General features: G+C 33.8%; 1 protein-coding gene across 1 annotated transcript in view; it reads right to left on the reverse strand.

Annotated features, from left to right (window-relative positions):
- Nucleotides 1-475: 475 nt before the first annotated feature.
- Nucleotides 476-21,246, reverse strand: part of LOC110038802 (CRM-domain containing factor CFM3, chloroplastic/mitochondrial-like) — a gene marked incomplete at its 5' end in the record, with an annotated part of 38,646 nt that continues 17,875 nt past the window's right edge. Inside the window, 6 exon segments of the mRNA XM_020743705.1 lie at nt 476-833; nt 911-1,012; nt 1,084-1,161; nt 7,059-7,118; nt 7,216-7,508; nt 7,609-7,765. Of these exon segments, the coding sequence (XP_020599364.1) occupies nt 795-833; nt 911-1,012; nt 1,084-1,161; nt 7,059-7,118; nt 7,216-7,508; nt 7,609-7,765 (729 nt within the window).

Genomic DNA, 21,246 nt, shown 5'->3' on the forward strand with positions numbered 1-21,246 from the left:
TGAGAAGCTGCAGCTGCGCCAAACAGAGCCGAAGTGCTTTGCATGCAAGGCACACTCTTTTGAGCTTAGTAGTAGTACAATTATCTATTAATGTTTGGTTTTGCGAGAATGATTGAAGTCAACCAGGTTACAACTAATTTTTCATATGGTACTGTGAATATTAATCAAATTGTTCTTTGTAGATTCAATATTTTTATTGCATTTCTATTTCAAAAGTCATCAAATTATAACTTGGATAAATTCAATGTAATTTCTACATTGCATTAAAACTGAATACCTGCTTAATTGATAGTCTTTAAACAGAGGTTCAATAATATTTTAAGCTCGATTTATTGCTTCATTTAATCGCAATAGTAATCCTAGACATTAAGATCTCCTAGATCATCAAGATTAACAAAAGTTTAAAGACGGGTAAAAGCTCAAAGCCTCAAACACAGCTCCAGATCAATAAGAAAATAAACAAAGAAACTTGACACAATAATAATGTCATAGTCCCGTTTCTTTTTCGAAGGACTTCTATTCAAAGAAGAAGAGAGGATCTTGGTTCCACAAATATAAAGAACATGTTTTGTTACCATTTTATACCAGTTACTAGACTGGTATCTGGATAAAAGAACTATCATTTCAACTATAAATAGACATAGAAGAGTGGAAATTGGAGGCTACCTTTTACCATATCTGAAAGAATAATCAAATAACAAAATTAAAGCTTTTAGCCCGCCATGCCAATGGAGAACTTTATTTGTCTTGCCCGTTAGAAGTAACTACATCCACGTCACATAAAAGTAGAATGGTCATGATGAAAAAAAATCTTCACCATCTTCATTTAGAACCTGAATTTAAGTTTAACATTATGCATTGCACAAAAAAATATGGAGTACGAAGTTGGAATAAGAACAAAACAACTTACCTCACTGAAAGCCAAATCAAGGCGCTGGAAATCAGTCACAGTTCCCTCGTTGCTGTCACTACTATCACAATCAGAGTAATCTTCAAAATCTTCATTCTCCATCTGAAAATTATATTCTACAAGGTTATGCCTATTTAACTAGATCTTGCAACAAAGTTACTGGAATCAAATACCTCATTGAGACCCAAATCATGATCAGATTGAATATTAGCTGAATTAATGGAAGAGCTCTCGTCAACTTCCAAATAACCCTGTCAAATTTTGTAAAAAGCAAAGAGAAGAAAAAGATAACAATTTAGTAGGTGATATAATCTGTTATCTCAATGCTGAATTCTGCTCTAACATATGAACCGACCTCACCTAGATATTTTAATAGCATGAATAACATCTAAAAATTAACATATATAAAGAAAGGTGGAGAAAATCATACTCTTACTTCTCAATAATTAAATTACAACTCTTCTCCTTATTATATAAGAAACAACTAGGGCAAAATTACTTATAGCAATTACAACTTACCAAAGGAAACATAATTCAAGAAGTAAGAAAACATGACATAATAAGGAATGAATAAAACTAAACTAGGAAACTCTGAATTCCACACGCAACCTCAAGCTGAGTCATAGATGTTGAAAATGCCCAGTTTAGTATTCGAATCAGCGAAGCTACCCGGAGGTAGAGATTCAGTGAAGACATCAACGATTTGAAGATGAGTTGAAAAGTAAATAAAATAAATAATGTTTCTATTGAACTTTTCAAAGATAAAATATATGTCAATCTCAATGTGTTGTCGGCCGAAATTACGGAATTTTTTTTTCAAAAGAATTTAAATTTGAAAATAGTTTTAATATATAGGTGATTTTGATTTTGGAAATAATATTTTAATTTTGAAATAAATGAGACCAAATAGATCCCACATATTTGATGGTTTAAATGGTTGAGCGTAATACCGCAAGTAATACACTATCTTGAATGATAAACATATCATTTGTAGTAGGTTTAACCGCCTGAACTAAAGAGTTTGTGATATCTGTTTGATCTGCGAAATCTTTAATGTGTGAACGACAAATTCTCCTATTTAATATAAAAATTAGATAGAGTTTATTTTACTTGGGTTCTTAGTTCCTTATAGAGGCAAATCCCTATAGTTAATTACATCTTAAATGACCGGAGTCACTTAACAAATGTCTCGATTAAGATCAGTGGTTCTGTCTTCAAGAATTTAAATTTTAGTTTTCAAGACAGGATGTAGGAAAGCCGAAAGGGAGTGGCTCAAAATAGAAACAGTTATTTTCTAGAGTCATATGGAGTGAAAAAGTAGGGGATGTCACGGATCCGAGGAGAACCTCGGTGACTTCCCAACTATCCTAATGTTCGGTCTTATGTCTTAAAAGTGAAGTTATTTAATGTTTAATCCAGCCGATTCTATTATTTATGGCTTACACTCGCACGATACCCGATCGGGCAAATATCCTAAAAAGAGAGGATAATATATGATGTACAACACGGAAACCTCAGAATCCTAAAAATGTTAAGACTTATATTGCAAAATAGGGTTGGGCAAAAGCCTAAAAGACAGTGAGGATTCACGTTGAGCTAAACAGACTACCTCGAAGTCCTATGAGTTATGTTATTTATTCTACAGAAAGGTTTAGCGTTGCCTAAACAGACTACCTCGAAGCCTAAAAGGAGTGCAGTTAGGGAAATAAATAATAAAATGTACTGTAAAGGAAAAGAAAGTAAAACGTGCAATAAATAAAATAAATATATGTATCTGGGGTCTTTGTTGCTTCTAAAAATGGAATTAATATCGTAGGTAAAAGTAAACAAGTATAGTAGAGAATTTAGCAGGTGGGGCAAACATGCATTTATATATAAAAGAATAAATGACAAAGCATCATATGGAAAACTAAAAGTGACCCACAAATAAAAAAAAAAATAGTAGGAAACACACGGAAAGCCCGAAGAAAATCACAAGTGCCCCACAAAAAAAAACAGTAAGAAATGCACGGAAAATCGAAGAAAACCGTAAACATTCTGGTCGGGGTAGACTCAACTTAATTGTTCCCGAAGGACTACGAAGGCAACCATCGGTCATCCACATACATAAAGTCTGACATTCAACTAGAAAATTTCCAACAAGACGATCTTAGGAGGGCAATTCTTAGTCCAGTACAAGTAATTCACAAGTGTGTCATTTAGTTCAAGAGAATGGATCTCCTCTTGAATTACCTTTTTCTATTCTAAACTTTGTAGTGCTTCATGAACATACTTGGTATCCACACACTATTTAGATTAGATACAAAAGCTTTATAAGTAGATGATAACTTTCCATATTCAACATAATCATGGACAGAATAATTTGTGCAACTTTCCTTGTCTTTTCTACTAGATTCCACCTCCCTTGGAACTTTAGAAATATGTGAATTCAAGTTTGGTTATTAACAATCCTGTGATTAAATGTTGTATTTATCTTGCTCAAAGGATTTTTTTCCTCAAATTACACACATGAACTTCTTTGTTATCAATCTCAAGCTAGATGTTGTCAACTGGCGGAACTTGGAGGATAAGATGATTTGAGGGAAGTAAAATAGGTTGTGATGACTCTAGATCAGTGTGGGTATCCAGAGTTGTGTACGAAAGTGGATTAAGTTGTGATAGCTCTAGAATAGTGTCCTAAGTCTGATATTCACTCGGCGAAAGTGGATTAAGTTGTGATAACTCTAGAATAGTGTCCTAAGTCTGATATTCACTCGGACATTGTCCTTGAATAATAGATTTGGGATAGTAGAGTTGTTTTTCGAAAAGATAATATTCATGGAGTTCTAGTATTTTATTGTAATAGGAAAATATTAGCACTTATATCCCTTTTTATTATAAGCATACTAAGGAAGATATATTTGATGGATTTTGCGTCAAGCTTTGTGCGGGTTCAAATATTTTTTGGGGAAGATTGAATAAGGTCTGTCTAAGGTTATTTTTCTATCACAATATCGAGAGGGGATTTGAATCCAAAAACTCTGTTTTGTATTCTATTAATGAGATAGGTGGTTGTGAATGTGTCATTTCCCCATAGAAGTTTTTGGGACATGGTGAGAAAATCTTATAGACTTAGACACTCCGATGTGGTATATATTCTTCCCCTCAGCTATTCCATTTTATTGTGGAGTTTTAACACTAGAACTCACATGGATGATATCATTATTTGCAAAGTAGAGTCCTGGGACAGAGTCTTAGTATTTTTTTGTATTATCGATTTTGAGAATCTAAATTTTGAATTGAAAGAAAATTAAATAATTGGTTGTTTCAGAATTTTTCTTTATGAGGAATATTCAACTAGTTCCTGTGTGGTCATCAATAAAGGAGAAAAACCATCTGACTCCATTGGTGGTTTTCAATTTGGAGGTCCCCAAAAGTCAATATGGATGATAGAGAAAAATTGTGAGTGTTTGTACAAAGACACAATAAACATGATGAGTATATTTAACCAATTGGCATTATTCACACTGATACAACTCTGACTTTTTTTATTAATAAAGAGATAAAAATACAACATAATGAAAATTGGAATGACCCAGACAATGCCATATCAAACATAACTTTCAAAAGACTCCGCCACAATAGATTCAAGAACAAGGGAAGAGGATGGTGAAAAAGACATTAGCGTGTTTAGAGAATAACATTCCTTGAGAGGTATAGACCTTGATACAATTCAACACTGTCAATCACCTTCCCCAAATCCACCATTTGAAATTCACAATTAGAATGAAATTTAGTAACACAGTTCGTGTCATGAATAAACTTATTAATTGAAAGTAAGTTGCAATCTAAATGGGGAACATATAGCATAAAAGAGCTAAACATCTTTAGAGACTTTCACTTCACATTTCTCAACAATTCTAGAGTAAGATCATCGTCAAGTGTAACAAATTTCGAGTTGGTGAACCCTAGATATTTGGTGAGAGCATGAATCTCTCCAGTTATGCGATCAGAAACACTTAAATCTGTTATTCAAGGTCAAAATCTTCCATTGTTAACAAGATATGACATTATATCTTGGTGTATCATCAAGCTGGAAGGTCGCTTAATTATGCTTGAAAGAAGTACTTCAAAGCCACCAGTTGTTCCATGGTAAATGGGTTAGGGTTGGCCAACCCTTCAAAAGATATAGCAACACGTGCCTGCGACCTTAGTCTTTCCTTCCTTGCCCTATTTTTCAATCTGCAAATTTTCCATATAGTTTCCAGCACTTGCCCTTTGTGTGACCAAGTTTCTTGCAATGTTCAAACAAGGAAGGACTCTTCTTTGTCTTTGACTCATGGGAGGAGCTGTGTGTACAAGGCGAAGCTTTCAGTGCTAGATGAATCCACACTTCCTCTCATCATGAACTTCTTCCTACTTTCTTCTCTTCTAACTTCAACAAAATTTTCTCTGGTGGTAAGAGAGGCGTTATCGTCATAATTCTTCCTTGGACCTCATCTAAGTTCTTATTTAAACCCAATAATAACTTGATAAACATTTTCTTCTTTATTGTTGTTTTATATAACATAACATCCTGAGAGCACTTCCATATATAAGTATCATACATGTCTAACGGTAACCAGGACTTTGTAATTGTGTTGAAGTAGTGAGTAACATTTAACTAATCTTGTCGAAGTTCATGCAATTTTGTCTCATCTCAAACAATTCTACAGTGTTTTCGGCATTGGAATAAGTCTCACCAGTTGCTTTCCAAATATCTTGTGTTTGCGCAGAATTCCAAATCTTTTATTCAAAAACAACCTCCAGAGTAGAGCAGACATCTTCTTCATGTCGTAGTTTGTCACAAGCCCTATGTATGTTTAGGGCTGGAAAGAATTCCTGGCTGGTTATGCTGTAGGAGATGAGGAACTCCTGTGACTGTTCTGCTAACTCGAGAAAGATCAGCTGGGAAGGCAAGAAGACAACAGAGTACGGCTGACATCTGGGTTATTGATGGTAAAGCAGGAACAGAGAAGGACGTCTAGAAGGCTAACTGATAATTTGCCACTAAGAGAGATCTTATAGTTTTAGGATTAGAATAGCGCCCGCGGGGAAGCTCGAGAAAGGATTGCTTGCAGGGAAGGAGTGGAGCGCCTGCAGGGAAGGAACGGAGAGCCTGCTGCGAAGCGCAGAAAAAGGGCGCCTGCAGGGAATGAGCTAAGCAGTTACAGGGAAGCAGTGAAGCGCTTACTGGGAAGCAGATGGAAAGGTCGCCTGCAGGTAAGGAACGGAGCGCATGCTGGGAAGCAGAAGGAAAGGTCGCCTGCAGGGAATGAGCAGAGCGCCTTGTCACGGACTAACTTTCCTTTATTGGCAGGGCGTGACAGCCTGCTGAGAAGCGATCTTGTTGGAGGGCCTGCAGGGGCTGACGGCTATACGGAGAGGCTCCGGCGGAGGAAGAAAGGTATGTAACCAAGCTCTGATACCATTGAAAAAAAAGGCTTACTTTCCTTTTTGTGCTACTAAAGATCCTAATTGCTTATGATATGAATCAGATTTTGTTTTAATAGTGTTTCTGGAAGTCCAATACTTACTAAAATTATCTCCATCAACTAGTACATCCTCCAGAAAAAATAGAGTTATGTTTGTAGCATCATGTTTGAAATGTTGACTGCTGGTCAATTATATCAGATATGAATCAGATTTTGTTTTACTAGTGTTTCTGGAAGTCCAAGACTTACTAAAATTATCTCCATCAACTAGTATATCCTCCAGAAAAAATAGAGTTATGTTTGTAGCATCATGTTTGAAATATTGACTGCTGGTCAATTATATCATGAGAAGAATCAGCACGAATCTAAAATTTTGAAGAGTGGATTGGATTTTGTTAGAAAGAATGTGCTTGATAAATAAAAGCCTGCATAAGTAGATTTGGTTACTATCCCAATCACAATCATAGTCAGAGGAAAGTTTCTAAATTGTTGGCCAATCAAGCCCCCCTTTGCACATGGACCTATATCTGTATAACTCTAGAAAAACGAACCTTCATTAATTATAACTCCTATAAAAGACAAACATTTTTCCATTAAAATTTTTAACTAAGACGTGGTTGAAAATATTATACACATAACAAAATGCATAAATGCCTGTTTTTAAAAGTGCGGTATTTAAGCAACTCAAAACATACCAGATCTAACTTCATCCGCTTAATGGTTTCCTCAAGCTCAATTATGTGTTGGGTCAATGCCTGATAGTTATTGAAAGTATAATATTTTAGCATTCAACAAACAAGAACTAATAACAGTTTGACATTAAAAGGCAACAGAATCCATTCTTATACGAACCTCGTGGCGTTGCATTGCAACTGAACGCTTTAGCGCTTTTGCCTTTGTTAACAGATTTCTTGGCCTCAAGCAAATAGGTCTCTGGTAGTTCTTTCCACGATAATAGACAAGAGCGAACCCCTTTGGAACTCTTTCAATGGCCACTAATATTCCCCCACTTTCATATTCCAAAAATCGTGCTGTGTCTTCAACAAATGCAAGGGTTTTTTGCTTTGATATTAACTTCACAAGCTCTCTATGTTTCCAATGCAAGTGCATATTCTCAATGACTCCATCAAAAACTCCCCTGATACCTAGTAGATAAATTACAGAAAAGCAATAGATAAATTACAGAAAAGCAACCACCTTAGAAGTATGGATAATTTTTCTTTAAAACTTAAATAGAAAGCTTACCAAGTGGTAAATATGCCTTCATCCGTAAACCAATTCTACGGAATACGGATTTTTCTTCGTCAGTTATTGTCTCCTGGTCATCTGACGGATTGATAGGAATCATAGATGCTTCGATCTTTGCCAGAAGTTTCTCTGCTCTCAACTTTTTGACTTGGGCCTGCTCCATTTTAGGAAAAAATGCGCTTAAAAATGGAATTATAGATTGACTTGAGAAGATGTGATAGCCTGAACTTAAAGCACTTCTTATACTCTGAAAAGAATTCTGAAAGATAAACATTTTCTAACTGAAATAAAATGAAACATAACCTTAACTATAAGTTCTTAAAAATAAAGGTATAAGAGAAACTAAAATATCTACCATATTGGCAATAGCCTACAGAGAACACTACTGTGGTCAATGCTTTCAGACATATAACAACAAAATGAGGATATTCATGCAATTTTGAAACCTATACTCATAGGAAGTATAAATCATGTGCATTGATGATGCTTTCGTTCTTTTATTCAGTTTTCTAGTTAATTTTATGTAAAACATGATCACAATAATAACTCCATTAAAAGTGGAAAGTATTCACTATTATCGAGACTAGATCCATGCTGCAACATTTTGACTCAGCCCATCGAATTATTGGTTTGGTTGAGTCCAAGTCTCCGTTTCAACAAAAATATCAAGTTCTCTACTTTTAAGTAAATTTTGTGGCTGATATACTGTTCAAGTCCCTCTCAGTTTATATCTCGACGCTATGGATGGTTACCATTACAAGGGAATCCTTTGTTCAGTTATGGGTCATTACTTGTTATAGTTACTATTACAAGGGAACCTTTCTATTTGTTGAATTGGCCAAGACTGCACATGGGTTGTGGTGGATTCACTACTGTGGCTCTTTCCTCCTCTGACTCCTATGGTCATAACGCCGTAGCACATACAAATTTGTTATGTTCTGTGAAAAACCTGAGAGCTGCTTTGCTGTGGAAATTTGAAAACTTCCCTGAATTCATGTATGAAATATTGAAACCTGATATGTTGAATTAGATCTTAATGGAATATAAAAGAGTACTGTGCATTAGATTTCTAGGTTATAAATAAAAGCCCTGGGAATGTTAATGAATGATTCATAAAACTCAAAATTCCCTCTCAACACTTGTCTGATTAAAAATGTTGATTGTTCAAGCAAATTAGAAATCTCAAATGACTACTTCTCGTCAATAATTCTCCTTCTACTGATGCGAGACTTAGATTAATACTTTGGCGATCCTTTTTGTCCATCATTTTTCCTTCAGTGATTGGTGTGAGTACGTGATCAAAATTTTACCAGGTGTTAAGACATTTCAAATTCCATTTTTTGATCCAAATCTCGATAGTTGCTGATTTTATATATGCTCCAACTTTTCAGAAAATATTTCAAATTTTAACCATTCCATTATTGTTTGGAATGAAAAAAAAAATAACATTTTTATTATTTTGCATCAAATGTTACTTTTTTTTTTTTTGACTAAAATAACTTGAAAATTATATTCTTTTGTGTATTTCATTGTGTATCATATTCTAGGTTGCATTAGTAAACTCTAGACCCTTAAGTGTCTTAAATCAAATATGTACAATTTATTCCGAATATAAAGATAACTAGATGGAAGTAAGGGATGTAGAAAATAATAAGAAAATTAGTTAAATTCAAAGCAAGAAGCAGGTTAAGAAGAAACTAGGAAAATACGCTAACGCAAGTTCCACCTTATACTAGAAAGGCAAACATGCTCCCGAATTATATCAGACCACAGATAATGGAACAAAAAATTAAGAAAAAAGCAAAAGACCTTCGTAAGAATGTAGCAGAAAATTTTATGATGAGAGAAAATTTGTGCAGATGACGAGAATAAGATCAAAACCAGGAGCTTTTAAGGGGGTTTGCATACAAAATTTTGTTCAAACCATAAAACCTTGAAAACAAATTTTACAAAATTGTACACAGGCTAGCGTTGAGGCCATCAATTGCACTGGTTTTCATATCACATATCCACCCCACAACTAACTTCACATCAAAGACCCCTGCCCAGAATGGTGAGGATTCTTTCACAACAGATTAAAAGTTATTATATAAAAAGAGCTGGTAACACTTATTGAGAAAAAGATAATGAAAAACATACCTAAATGATATGAGCTTGTAATATACAAGATAATTGTTGCAACAATATGAAAGATTAAAATATATAATTAGGATGAAATGAAAAAGAAAAAGGGTCACTGAAGTAACATGGATGGGTATTGTACAAAAGTATTTAAGCAAAATACATTTAAAACCTCAACCAATGCTCACAAGGATGTATGAAGAAGAGGATTCATAGTCAATCTATATACTTCAATGTTTTCTTTTTTTTTTTGTCAACCCCAAAATTTACAGAGCGGAGTTATTATGATATGACTGAGCCCAAAACAACGGAAACAACTTTAAATTTCTTGTCAATTGAACAAGTTGATACTCACGACACCGCATAACTTGGACAAGGCTAATCATGGTGATTGTGCATTGATAAAGCCCCTCGTAGGGAGGAGGTTGGATACTTTTTAGTAATTATGTTTAATGTTTTGCAAAAATATTACTTTGCAATAGATGGTACTAATTGCTAGAATTTTTAAGAAGATTTAATTTTAGTATCTTCCATTATTAGTATTTTATTTTTGTTATGATTCATACTTAATGGTATGTCATTATCTTCGTTTCTTTCTTTTATTATGGGGAGTTATGTTTGACTTTATTTCTTTTCTAATGGGAGTCATTCCCCTCTATTTACCTTGTAATTATTTTAAAAGAAATTGAGAAGGAATAACTATTTTAATTATCCGAAAACCTACATGGTATCATAGCAGACTATCCCTTCAAAACTGCATTGAATACAGCTAATCGTTCACGAGTTCCGCTCACAAGAGTCGTCGCGTTGTGTCGCATTGCTTCTGCTCTTCCAAGGTTTGCCCGATACCATCGCCTTCATGAACAACCACATCGTGATATACTCGTGATCCAACGACTGAATAAGTGGAGGTCAGTGACCCATCTCCTAGCAATGCAGTCACGATTAGAGCCATCACGATCACAGCATTTGAAAGATTTAGATAGCTTCCGCATGGTTTTGATGTCGCAACTTTTTCACGATCCTGTCATCAAGGTTCTAGACCAACCACGACATACAAGATTTCGGCTACTACTTTTTGTCTCCCTTTTTTGACATCAAAAGCTGCTTCTCAGTATGAGGCTTCTTATAGGCAAAGACTTTTGCCCCCACCTCTGAGTTCTTCTCTTCTGCAATTTTTTTTTTTGGGTAGCAACTTCTTCTCCGTTGGTTTCTTCTTGGTCTTTACCACCATTAGAAATTGTAATTTGAGGAAAGAGTACTTCTTTCCATTCCTCTAGTTTCCACAAAGAATCATTTCGTTCCCAAGTTTCGTGAACTGGAGAATTGAAATGAATCTGTTGAAACTAAGAATAATACGGAATAAAGTGAAATACTTGATTGTTTCATTGATATGAACGGAAGTATAAATAAACCTTACAAGAATCTTATAATAGGAAAAATAATAAAAAAAATGATATAAGAGAAAATATATATCACCTGATATCTCCAATAATTAATTCATATTAATTATTAGGAGATATAAGAAATAACATAAAATAGGAAAATAAATGTTTCCTAATCCAAGGAAATAAATATAAAATATGAAAGGAAATATCTCCTTATATTAAGGAAATAATTTATTCCTCGTAATTTCTTATAAGACTAAATTATTTCTTATTATAATTCATAACAAGAAAGACAATAAATCTTGTAATTTAAATTAGATATTTCAACACTCCCCCTCAAGTTGACATATAGATATCTTTCAAAGCCAGCTTGCACACTAAACCGTCAAATTGGTTTTTGTGAAGACTTTTTGTTAGAATATCTGTTGCTTGGTCGTTAGAAGAAACCTTGGTAATGGACTAGAAAATTGCCAAAAATCAACCTCTCCATCTGTATTATACTCCTGAAGTGGATTTTTATGAAAGAAGGAAATTTTTTTCCATTAATATCACATCCATACTAATGTAAGTTTTTTTGTGACATAATTAAAGCATTTGTACTCTTTTTGTTTGAAGCATATCCAAAGAAAATATATTTTTCAGATTTTGGATCCAACTTTGATCGAAATTTATCCAGAATATGAACAAAACATGTGCATCAAAAAATTTTTAAAGGAATATTTGAAGATATTCATAGAATTGAAGAACTGTTTTTCGGTTTTTGAAGAACTGTTTTTCAGTTTGTTTAGAGGAGTTGTATATTGTAAAATTGGAGTTGGCATTCGGTTTATTAAATATGATGTTGTTAAAACAGCATGCCCCCATAAGTATAGGAACATTCATTAAAAGCATAATAGCCCGAGCAACCTTAAGTAAATTTCTATTTTTTCTCTCAGCAATTCAATTTTGTTGTGGACTGTCACGACAACTAGATTGATGAATTATGTCTTTGTTTATCAAAAACTCTCCTAAACATTTATTAAAGTATTCAGTTCCATTGTCGGATCTAAGGATGTCTACTAAGGATGATCTAAGGATGTCTATTCTAGTTTCAAATTGAGTTTCAATCATGCTGTAAAAATCTTCAAAGAGTTTTTAAACTTCTGATTTTTTTTATATAATAAATTCATTATATTCTGGTGTAATTGTCAATAAAAGTCAGAAATCCCCTTTTCCTAGATAATGTTTTGACTTTTGAAGGTCCCGAAATATCACTATGGATCATAAAAAAAGATTTTGAAGGATATTATGATTTTGGAGCAAAATTTATGCAATGACTTTTTGTCAAATAACACGTTTCACATTGAAGTAAAGCACAATTAACACCCTTAAACAAATTAGGAAATAAATGTCTTAAATAAGAAAAACTTGGATGACCTGGTCTAAGATGCAATTCCATTATTTTTTCTATTGCAGGGTTCAAACCTATACTGTTGTAAGCTTGAACCTCTTTTCACTTGGAACGGTCTCCTCAAAGTAGTAAAGTCCTATCTTTTTAGCTCTCCCAATCATCATCCCCGACTTCCGGTCCTGAAAAACACAAAAAGATTCACAGAAAATTACACGGCAGTTAGAATCCTTTGAAAGTCTGCTGACGGATAGAAGGTTATATTTGAGTTTCGAAACATGGAGTACAGATTTAAGACCTATACTCTTGGATAGGCTAATGTTTCCTTTTCCAGCAATGGAAGAGAAACTACTGTCAGCAATACGAACATTTTCATCACCAGAACATGAGATGTATGATTCAAATAAATAGTGTAAATTGTCATATGATCAGAAGCTCTCGCCCGAATCAATAATCCAAGGGTTTAGTTTTCTACCTGCATGTACCATCGAACAATATGGAGTACCAGTAGCCAAATTGGGATTTAGCAGATTCAGGAATTGATCGATTTGCTCTTTGCTAAATGGGTTGATTTGTTCGATAGCAGCATTTGCAGTAGGTGGCTTGCGCTTGTTTATTGGCTTCCAATCTGCAGGTTTACGTGGAGGTACCAGCAGGATTCTTTAGTGTGTCGTGGTTTGTTGCAATGATCACACCACACCCAGGGTTTCTCCTCATTCTTCTGTGAATATGAAACAGTCTGCTTACTGACATGAGCCTCAGAATGGAATACCGAGGTCTCAAGTATGCTGGTAGGAGTGGATTTCTTGTTGAGCATCACTCCTCTTCGAGTTCTTCGCGGCGGACTTCTAATAAAGCCTCATGGATTGAAGGCATGGGACTTCTCCCAATAACTTTGCCCTTGACCTCGTCAAGTGTAGCAAGAAATTTAAAAATTCTATTTGCATCAACAATGGTTTTATACCTACTGGCATCATCAGGGAACTTTCACTCTTGATCATTAAACAGTTCAAGGTCTTGTCATATTCTTTTTAAAGAATTAAAGTATCAGAATTATTACCTTGACGAATATCACTAAGTTTTAGGGATAGTTCATAAACCTGGTATTGGTTACCCATCTATGAATACATTTGGGTCACATTCTCCAAGAGTTCTTTAGCAGTAGAGTTACACATGTAGTTTGCGCCTATCTCTTCTTCCATAGAATTCACAAACCATGTCATTATCATAAAATTTTCTGCATCCCAGGTTGCGTGGGATGGATCTGTAGTGGCTGGCTCACGGACTTCCACTATTGAAGTGGTGGCCTCAGGGCCTTCCACTGTTAGGTAGCCTATCTTCCATCTTCCTTTAATGGACATCATCACTGATTGTGACCAGCGTAGAAAATTATCACCATTGAGACGGATTGTGGTGATTTGGGTTGGATGATTTTCGGTGGTTCTACAGCAGGGTGATGCAGAAGCAGATGACAAGGTGGAAGGCTGAATAGAGGTAGCGAAATCATATGTATTTTCCGACATGATAAAAAAGTAAGATTCCTGGAGATAAATTTTGATAAGGGACTCAAGCTGGAATCCTGTCGGAAAGTCAATCTTGCCACCGAGATCGGCCTCGGAATCCCGTCGGAAAGTCAATCTTGACACCGAGATCGGCCTCAATCCAAAGCAAGTCGCTGTTTGGTTCCAGAACCGTCGAGCTTGCTGGAAGAGGACGAGGGCTTCGCAGATGGCGATCATCAATTTCGCCAATTGCGTAATAGTGGAGAGACCGAAGGTTTTGCGAATCCAGACAGAGCAGCAGCGGTGAAACCGACAGAAGAGAAAGCTTCGCCTTTTGCAATTCTTCAGGTTTTGGAAGGAAGAAGGCGAGGGTTTTTTGAAATTTTGTAACTACTATGATACCAAGTTGAAATTCAGAATAATGCGGAATAACGTGGAATACTTGATTGTTCCATTGATATGAACGGGGTTATAAATAACCCTTACAAGAATCCTATAATAGAAAAATAATAAAAAAGAAATGATATGAAAGGAAAGATATATCACCTAATATCTCAATATATCACCTAATATCTCCAATAATTAATTCATATTAATTATTAAGAGATATAGGAATAACATAAAATATGAAAACAATATTTCTTAATCTAAGTAAATAAATATAAAACGGGAAAAAAAATATCTTCTTGTATTAAGGAAATAATTTATTTCTAATAACTTCTTATAAGAATAAATTATTTTCAATTATAATTCTAAATAGGAAAGACAATAAATCTTGTAATTTAAATTAGATATTTCAACAAAATCTGAAGTAGACCCATCAAATACTCAATCTGTTTTAAACTCTTCGTCTTCTTCGCTGGAGCCATCTCCACCAACTTCTCCTCTACTTAACTTTAAGCAACAAAATAACTCGTGATCGAAATTGACTTGGATTTTCAGATCCGCCCTCTTTCTCATCTGATGTATGTCGGCGATGATTGAAGCGCAAAGAAATTCTATCATTTTCACTGATTCCAGTATTCCAAAATCAATCTACCCTACCCATGAAGGTGCAAGCATTGCATAAAATCATGACATACGAAAGAAAAATATCGAAAGATTCATGATAAGCCACCCAAATTAGAAAACAAAATCTAAACGTGAAAGTCGGCCTTATCAAGTCACTGCTGATAAAACACAAGAGTCTTCTACCAACTCAAATGCAATACCATTCACTAAGGAGCAATTAGAGCATCAGCACAAGTTGTTTCAATCTCAAAAATTGCACTAACACTATCTTGTTCTTCAACACAAAAGGTAACTCTTTAGCTTGTTAGGTGTTAAATCTAATTTTATTCATTCAAAGGGTTGGTGTAGCTCCAATGACAGACAAAATTAGAGAGAGTCATCTTATTTAGTTTGGTCATATTATACGCCGACCATCTGATGATCCGATTAGGAGAGTAGATGTCTTAGATGCGACTTACGTTAAGAAAGGCAGAGGTAGACCTAGGAAGACTTGGGCTTATTGTATAAAACATGATCTTAATTTATTAGAACTAGATGAAAATATGACACTAAATAGGATACAATGTAGAAAAAGGATTCATGTAGCCGACCCTACGTAGAGGGATTAAGGCTTTGTTGTTGTTGTTGTTGTTGTTGTTGATGGAATATTTATTCTAGCACAATTGATCATATGACTGATTGTTCTTAATTTTCTTATCAAAATTGTTGATAGTCCCCCCCTTGGGAATTTTCACTATCAAACTCACATCATTGTTAACCATTAATGACTTACCAATTTGCCTTACAATCTACTATCCATTAGTAAAATAATAATAATTATCAGTGCCAAGTTAATTTCCACTCTTCTTGCTGTAAGTTTTAGGAATAAAAAACTGACGATAATTAGCAATGCTAAGGAAAATGATGAAATCTATTATTTTGACGATAGACTTGATGCAAATAGACAATATCAAATTACTTCTTTAAATTCAAATTTTTTTTTCAAAGATAATGATATTATAGGTAGGTCATCTAAATTTTCAGTATTTAAAATTCTTTTTTTCCTGATAATTTCAAAATCAAAATTTGTCAAATTTCCAATATGAAGTTTGTCAGTTTGTCAAACATCATCATGTGTCTTTTCCTCCAGAAATTTATAAACCAACTACACATTTTACTCTGATTCATAGTAATATTTGGGGTCCTTTAAACATATTACATGTTGAAAAAAAAACTTTGTTACCTTTTACAGATGATCACACAAGGTCAAGTACATTTAATAAAAGAAAAATACACCATGGTACAAACACAATTTCAAAAGAAATATTCAAATATTATAGTCATAATGGGCGAGCATTTCAAAAATATTGTTACCTTTTACAGATGATCACAAAAGGTCAAGTACATTTAATAAAAGAAAAATACAGCATGGTACAAACATTATAGTCATAATGGGCGAGCATTTCAAAAATATTTTGGGTTAAATGTTTTTTAAGAAATAATAGTTCAGAAAAGCTCTTGTGTCGACACCGCCAAAACAAAATGGTGTGATTGAAAAAAACACTTCTTGGAAGTAGCTCGAGCATTGTTAATTACAAATCAGGTGCCAAAATATCTTTGACGTGAAGTCGTTCTTACAACTATATTTCTCATTAATAGAAAAGTAAATAAGGTTTTGACCTTTGAAAAATCTTTTTGATGTTTTTCAGAAAATTTACCCAATAAATCGGCTTTCTTCTGATTTACCTTCAAAAATATTAGAGTATACTACATTTGTTCACATTCATAGTCATAGTTAAGGAAAAGTTGAACCCCAAGCCATAAAATGTGTTTGTAGTTATGCCCTCACCCAAAAGGGGAATAAATATTATGATCCTATTTCTAAGAAAATGCTTGTTTTCATGGATGTCACCTTTTTTTGAAGTACAATATTTTTTTCATCTCATCTTCAAGCGGGAAGGACAAAACAAAGATTCAACTACTAGTTTGCAGGACTTTCTTCAAATCGAAGACTCGCAAAATAATATCCCCCCAACCTTTATTATTTAACCTGAAAATCCAAACTATATTATATTAGGAGAAAGCGAGTCTAGTTTTTTAGATATTAAAGACAATTTCGATCTTCCTACATTGTCATCTCATGATGTTCATAGTCTATAACTAACAAAGAGAACAAGAAAAAGAACTATGACATTGGTATTATTTGACATTGTCTAATCGCAACAAAAAAATAACTCAAAAGAAAGAGTCAACAAATCATTTGAATTGCACATAATCCATGAATCCTTCAAGTACTGTCTTCATTGAAATTTTACCTCATGATCAGTCCACTTGATCTTCAAGTTGTGAGTCCTTTAGTCCTGAACCAGAGTCTAGCCCTAATTCGAAATTTAATGATTCCAGCCATCCCATGCTGCTTACAAGGGAGAGAGGTGTTGCACCCAACACCAATTGTCTTATTATGTGTCATATGAAAATCTCTCATCTATTTTTCGGTCTTTTATCAAGCATTTGTCTTGTATGAAAATTTCTAATACTATGTAGAATGATTTGAAAATTCCTAAGTGGAAAGAGTCTCTTCAATGAGATGAAAGCTCTAGAGAAAATAGCACTTGGGAATCGATTGATCTACCTAGAGGGAAAAAAAATTGTCAAATGCAAATCGATATTTACAAACAAGTATAACTCTAATGGCACTCTAGAACAATATAAGTTTTCACTGGTTACCAAGGGATTCACTAATACTTAAGATATTGATTACTTAGAGACATTCACCCCAGTTACAAAACTAAACTCTATAAGAGTTTTTCTGCCACTTACAGCTAACTTTAACTAACCCTTACAATAGTTATGCATAAAAAAACATCTCTCAATGGGGGCTCAAAGTAAGAAATGTATATGAATGCACCTCTAGAATTTAGTGAGAAGTTCGACACAAAATTATGTAAACTAAAAAAGTCCTGGTACAAGTTGAAGAAGTCACTTAGAGCATGATATTAGAAATTTATAACATTTGTTAATGGTTAGGGATAGACTCAAAAGTAACGAGATCATAAAATATTCTTCAAACATTCAAAGAATGGGAAGATAATCATACTGTAAATGTGGACAATACAATTCTCACCGAAGATGACGTATATCAAATGAACCAGTTGAAGACTTCCCTCTCATCATTTTTAAGACTAATGACTTAAAATCTCTGAGCTATTTTTTTAGCATGGAGGTTGATAAATTAAAGAAAGGGGTTGTTTCCCAATGGTAAATATGTTCTTGATCTTCTAAAGAAAATCGGGATGAGTTGTTGCACGCCCACAAACACTCCAATTAATCCGAATCAGAAACTAGGAGATGAGGAGGGCGACCTGATGAATACAACTTGATATCAAAATTTAGTAGAAAAGTTGATATACGTGTCACATAAAAGGTCATATAGCGCCTTTGTTGTAAGTGTAAGTTAATTTATGCATTCGCCTTCTAAGAAACATCTTGAAGCGGTTAACAAGATTCTCAGATACCTAAAAAGTACAACAAGTGAAGGTTTACTTTTTCAAAAGATCACATAGCATAACATAGAGATGCAGACTAGGCGGGCTCAATTGTTGACAGAAGATCGACGTCTGGATATTGTGCTCATGTATGGGAAATTTGATTACATTGCACAATAAAAAACAAAATGTTGTGACAAGGAGTAGTGCCAAAGCAAAATATGGAGCTATGGCTAATGGAGTATGTGGGATGGTTGATGAGAATTCTTGAAAAGATACGAATGCTTATAAGCATGCAGATGAAGTTGTATTATGACTATAAAGCTACCATAAGCATTGCGGAGAATCCCGTGCAACATGATCGCACAGAACACGTGAAGATTGATGGATAATTTATAAAAGAGAAGATTGATTGTGAAGCAATTTGCATGCCTTTCACTATGACAACAGAATAAATAACAGATATCTTCACCAAGGACTTTTCAGGCCTAATTTTAAGTTCCTTGTAAGCAAGTTGGGCATGATAGTTATTTATTCTCCAACTTGAGGGGGTGTTGGATCTTTTTGTAAATGTTAATTTAAATATCTTCTATTGTTAATATTTATTTTATTATGATTCAAAATTATTGGTATATCATATTTCTGGTTTCCTTTTTTATTATGGGGAGTTATGGCTGACTTTATTGCTTTCCTAAAGTGGGAGTCATCCCCCTCTATTTAGCTTGTAATCGGTCTATATGAAAAGGAGAATGAATAATTTTTTTTGTTCTCCAAATATTCTACACTAATGCACTTATTATTGTTTCCCATAAAATACATAATCAATATAAGAATGGGATGAAGTATATAATTGTACTGAAAACACTTAATCAATTGTTCATGTACAAATCTTCTAAATTGGGAAGGTTGGATATGTGATATACAGGTTTTCAAGTGGAACATTTGAGAGGATGATTTCTTTGTACCAATTTGCAAGTAGTTTTTAGCATGTTATGTGAACATGATCAAATTCCTGGCACTTGCAAACAATTCACTTTCACTTGAGTGAATACCTAAGAAACGCACAATGAAGATACTCCTGTAGAAAGAACTAAAAAATTGGGTGCAAAGGACTTTTATCATTGCACACTAGCATATACCCAAAAAAGAGCTGTCGGTTCGAAGAAATTGTGCTGTCATATACTACACAATCTTCTAGAAATTTACAAAGAGGATGTACATTTCAAAGTCTCAAATATAAATGTACTATTGTGAGATGGGTACTGACAAGATATTGATGATACAATAATACATGTAAAACATAGGAGAAAGATTTGAAGGGAAAGCTTCGTGCAATTGATTTGGGCAGCTATTCTTACTAATTGTCATAAAGCAAGTTGATGCATTCCCAAGCATCAATTGCATCATCATTCTGATTGATACAACGAGAAATTTAATTTCTCCTATGAATCATATAGTTCTAAAATGTAGAGATACGAATCTATAGTGAAGTTTTTTTTTTTTTTCTAAAGCCTAGAGAACCATCATGTAAGAAGTTACAATTTTCTTAATTGATGCTCTTGATCTGTTTTGACTATATACTACAAAATCTTCTAGAACTTTACAAAGAAGATGTACATTTCAGAGTCCCAAATAGAAATGATGTACTATTGTGAGTTGGGTACTAACACAAAATATTGAAGATACAAAATACATGCAAGCATAGGAGAAAGATTTGAAGAGGAAGCTTCGTACAATTGATTTGGGCTGCGATTCTTACTAATTGTCATAGGGCAAGTTGATGCATTCCCAAGTATCAAGTTCATCATCATTCTGATTGATACAATGAGAGATTTAATTTCTCTTATGATGCATATAGTTCTAAAATGTAGAGATATGAATCTATAGTGAAGTTTTTTTTTCTAAAGCCTAGAGTACCATCATGTAAGAAATTATAATTTTCTTAATCGATGCTCTTGATCTGTTTTGACTATATATGGCATATTACTCTGTCCTAGTCTGTCCCATGTCAAATTTAAATATACCTAATTAACCATGATTATAGTCTAAATAATTAATTAGTAAAAATCATAATAAAAGTACACTAGTTAAATCCACTAATCCCTAACAATCTCAGTTTAACATCCTAATCATTAAATAACAAGTTCGGTCACATCTAATCATAATTTCATGCGTATATGATAAATCTAACAAAAATGTAAATAATTCTTAATTGGACTAATTGAACAATGAGGAATCCCAAGTTATTTTTATCACTATATTTACGGTTACTCAAAAAAACTCATTTACTGCCCTCGACATAGTACTCTCAAATAGATTGAAAAATTAACTCGAATTATGGATACTAATTACCAAATCATTTTACACATAAAATCACAAGAATTTATAAATCTCGATTTAGAAAATCTAACTTGCATCCAAACAAATAAAATGAAAATTTATCTTATAGGCAAGATAAGAATACTGATAGAATAGTTAAACACCATAAAGTCAAAGGCATCGAAGTCCCAAGTAACATCAAAAGGCAAGAGGTTGTTGCTAGATCTCATTTACTTAAAATCTATTCAAGCTCAGTTCGAGCTCAATTTGAGCTTCCGGAATACTATTTGAGGATGGTTCATTCAAATTCATTATTATTCAAGATTGATTTGAGCTTGTCTCAAGTTCCATTCAACTTATAATTAACGAACTTCAAACTAGCAGCTTGTTCAACCTTATCAAACCCAACTTGTTAAGCATGTATATAAATAATGACTTTAATT

Source organism: Phalaenopsis equestris, unplaced genomic scaffold, assembly GCF_001263595.1.
Source record: "Phalaenopsis equestris unplaced genomic scaffold, ASM126359v1 Scaffold233928, whole genome shotgun sequence".
NCBI classification, from domain to species: Eukaryota; Viridiplantae; Streptophyta; class Magnoliopsida; order Asparagales; family Orchidaceae; genus Phalaenopsis; species Phalaenopsis equestris.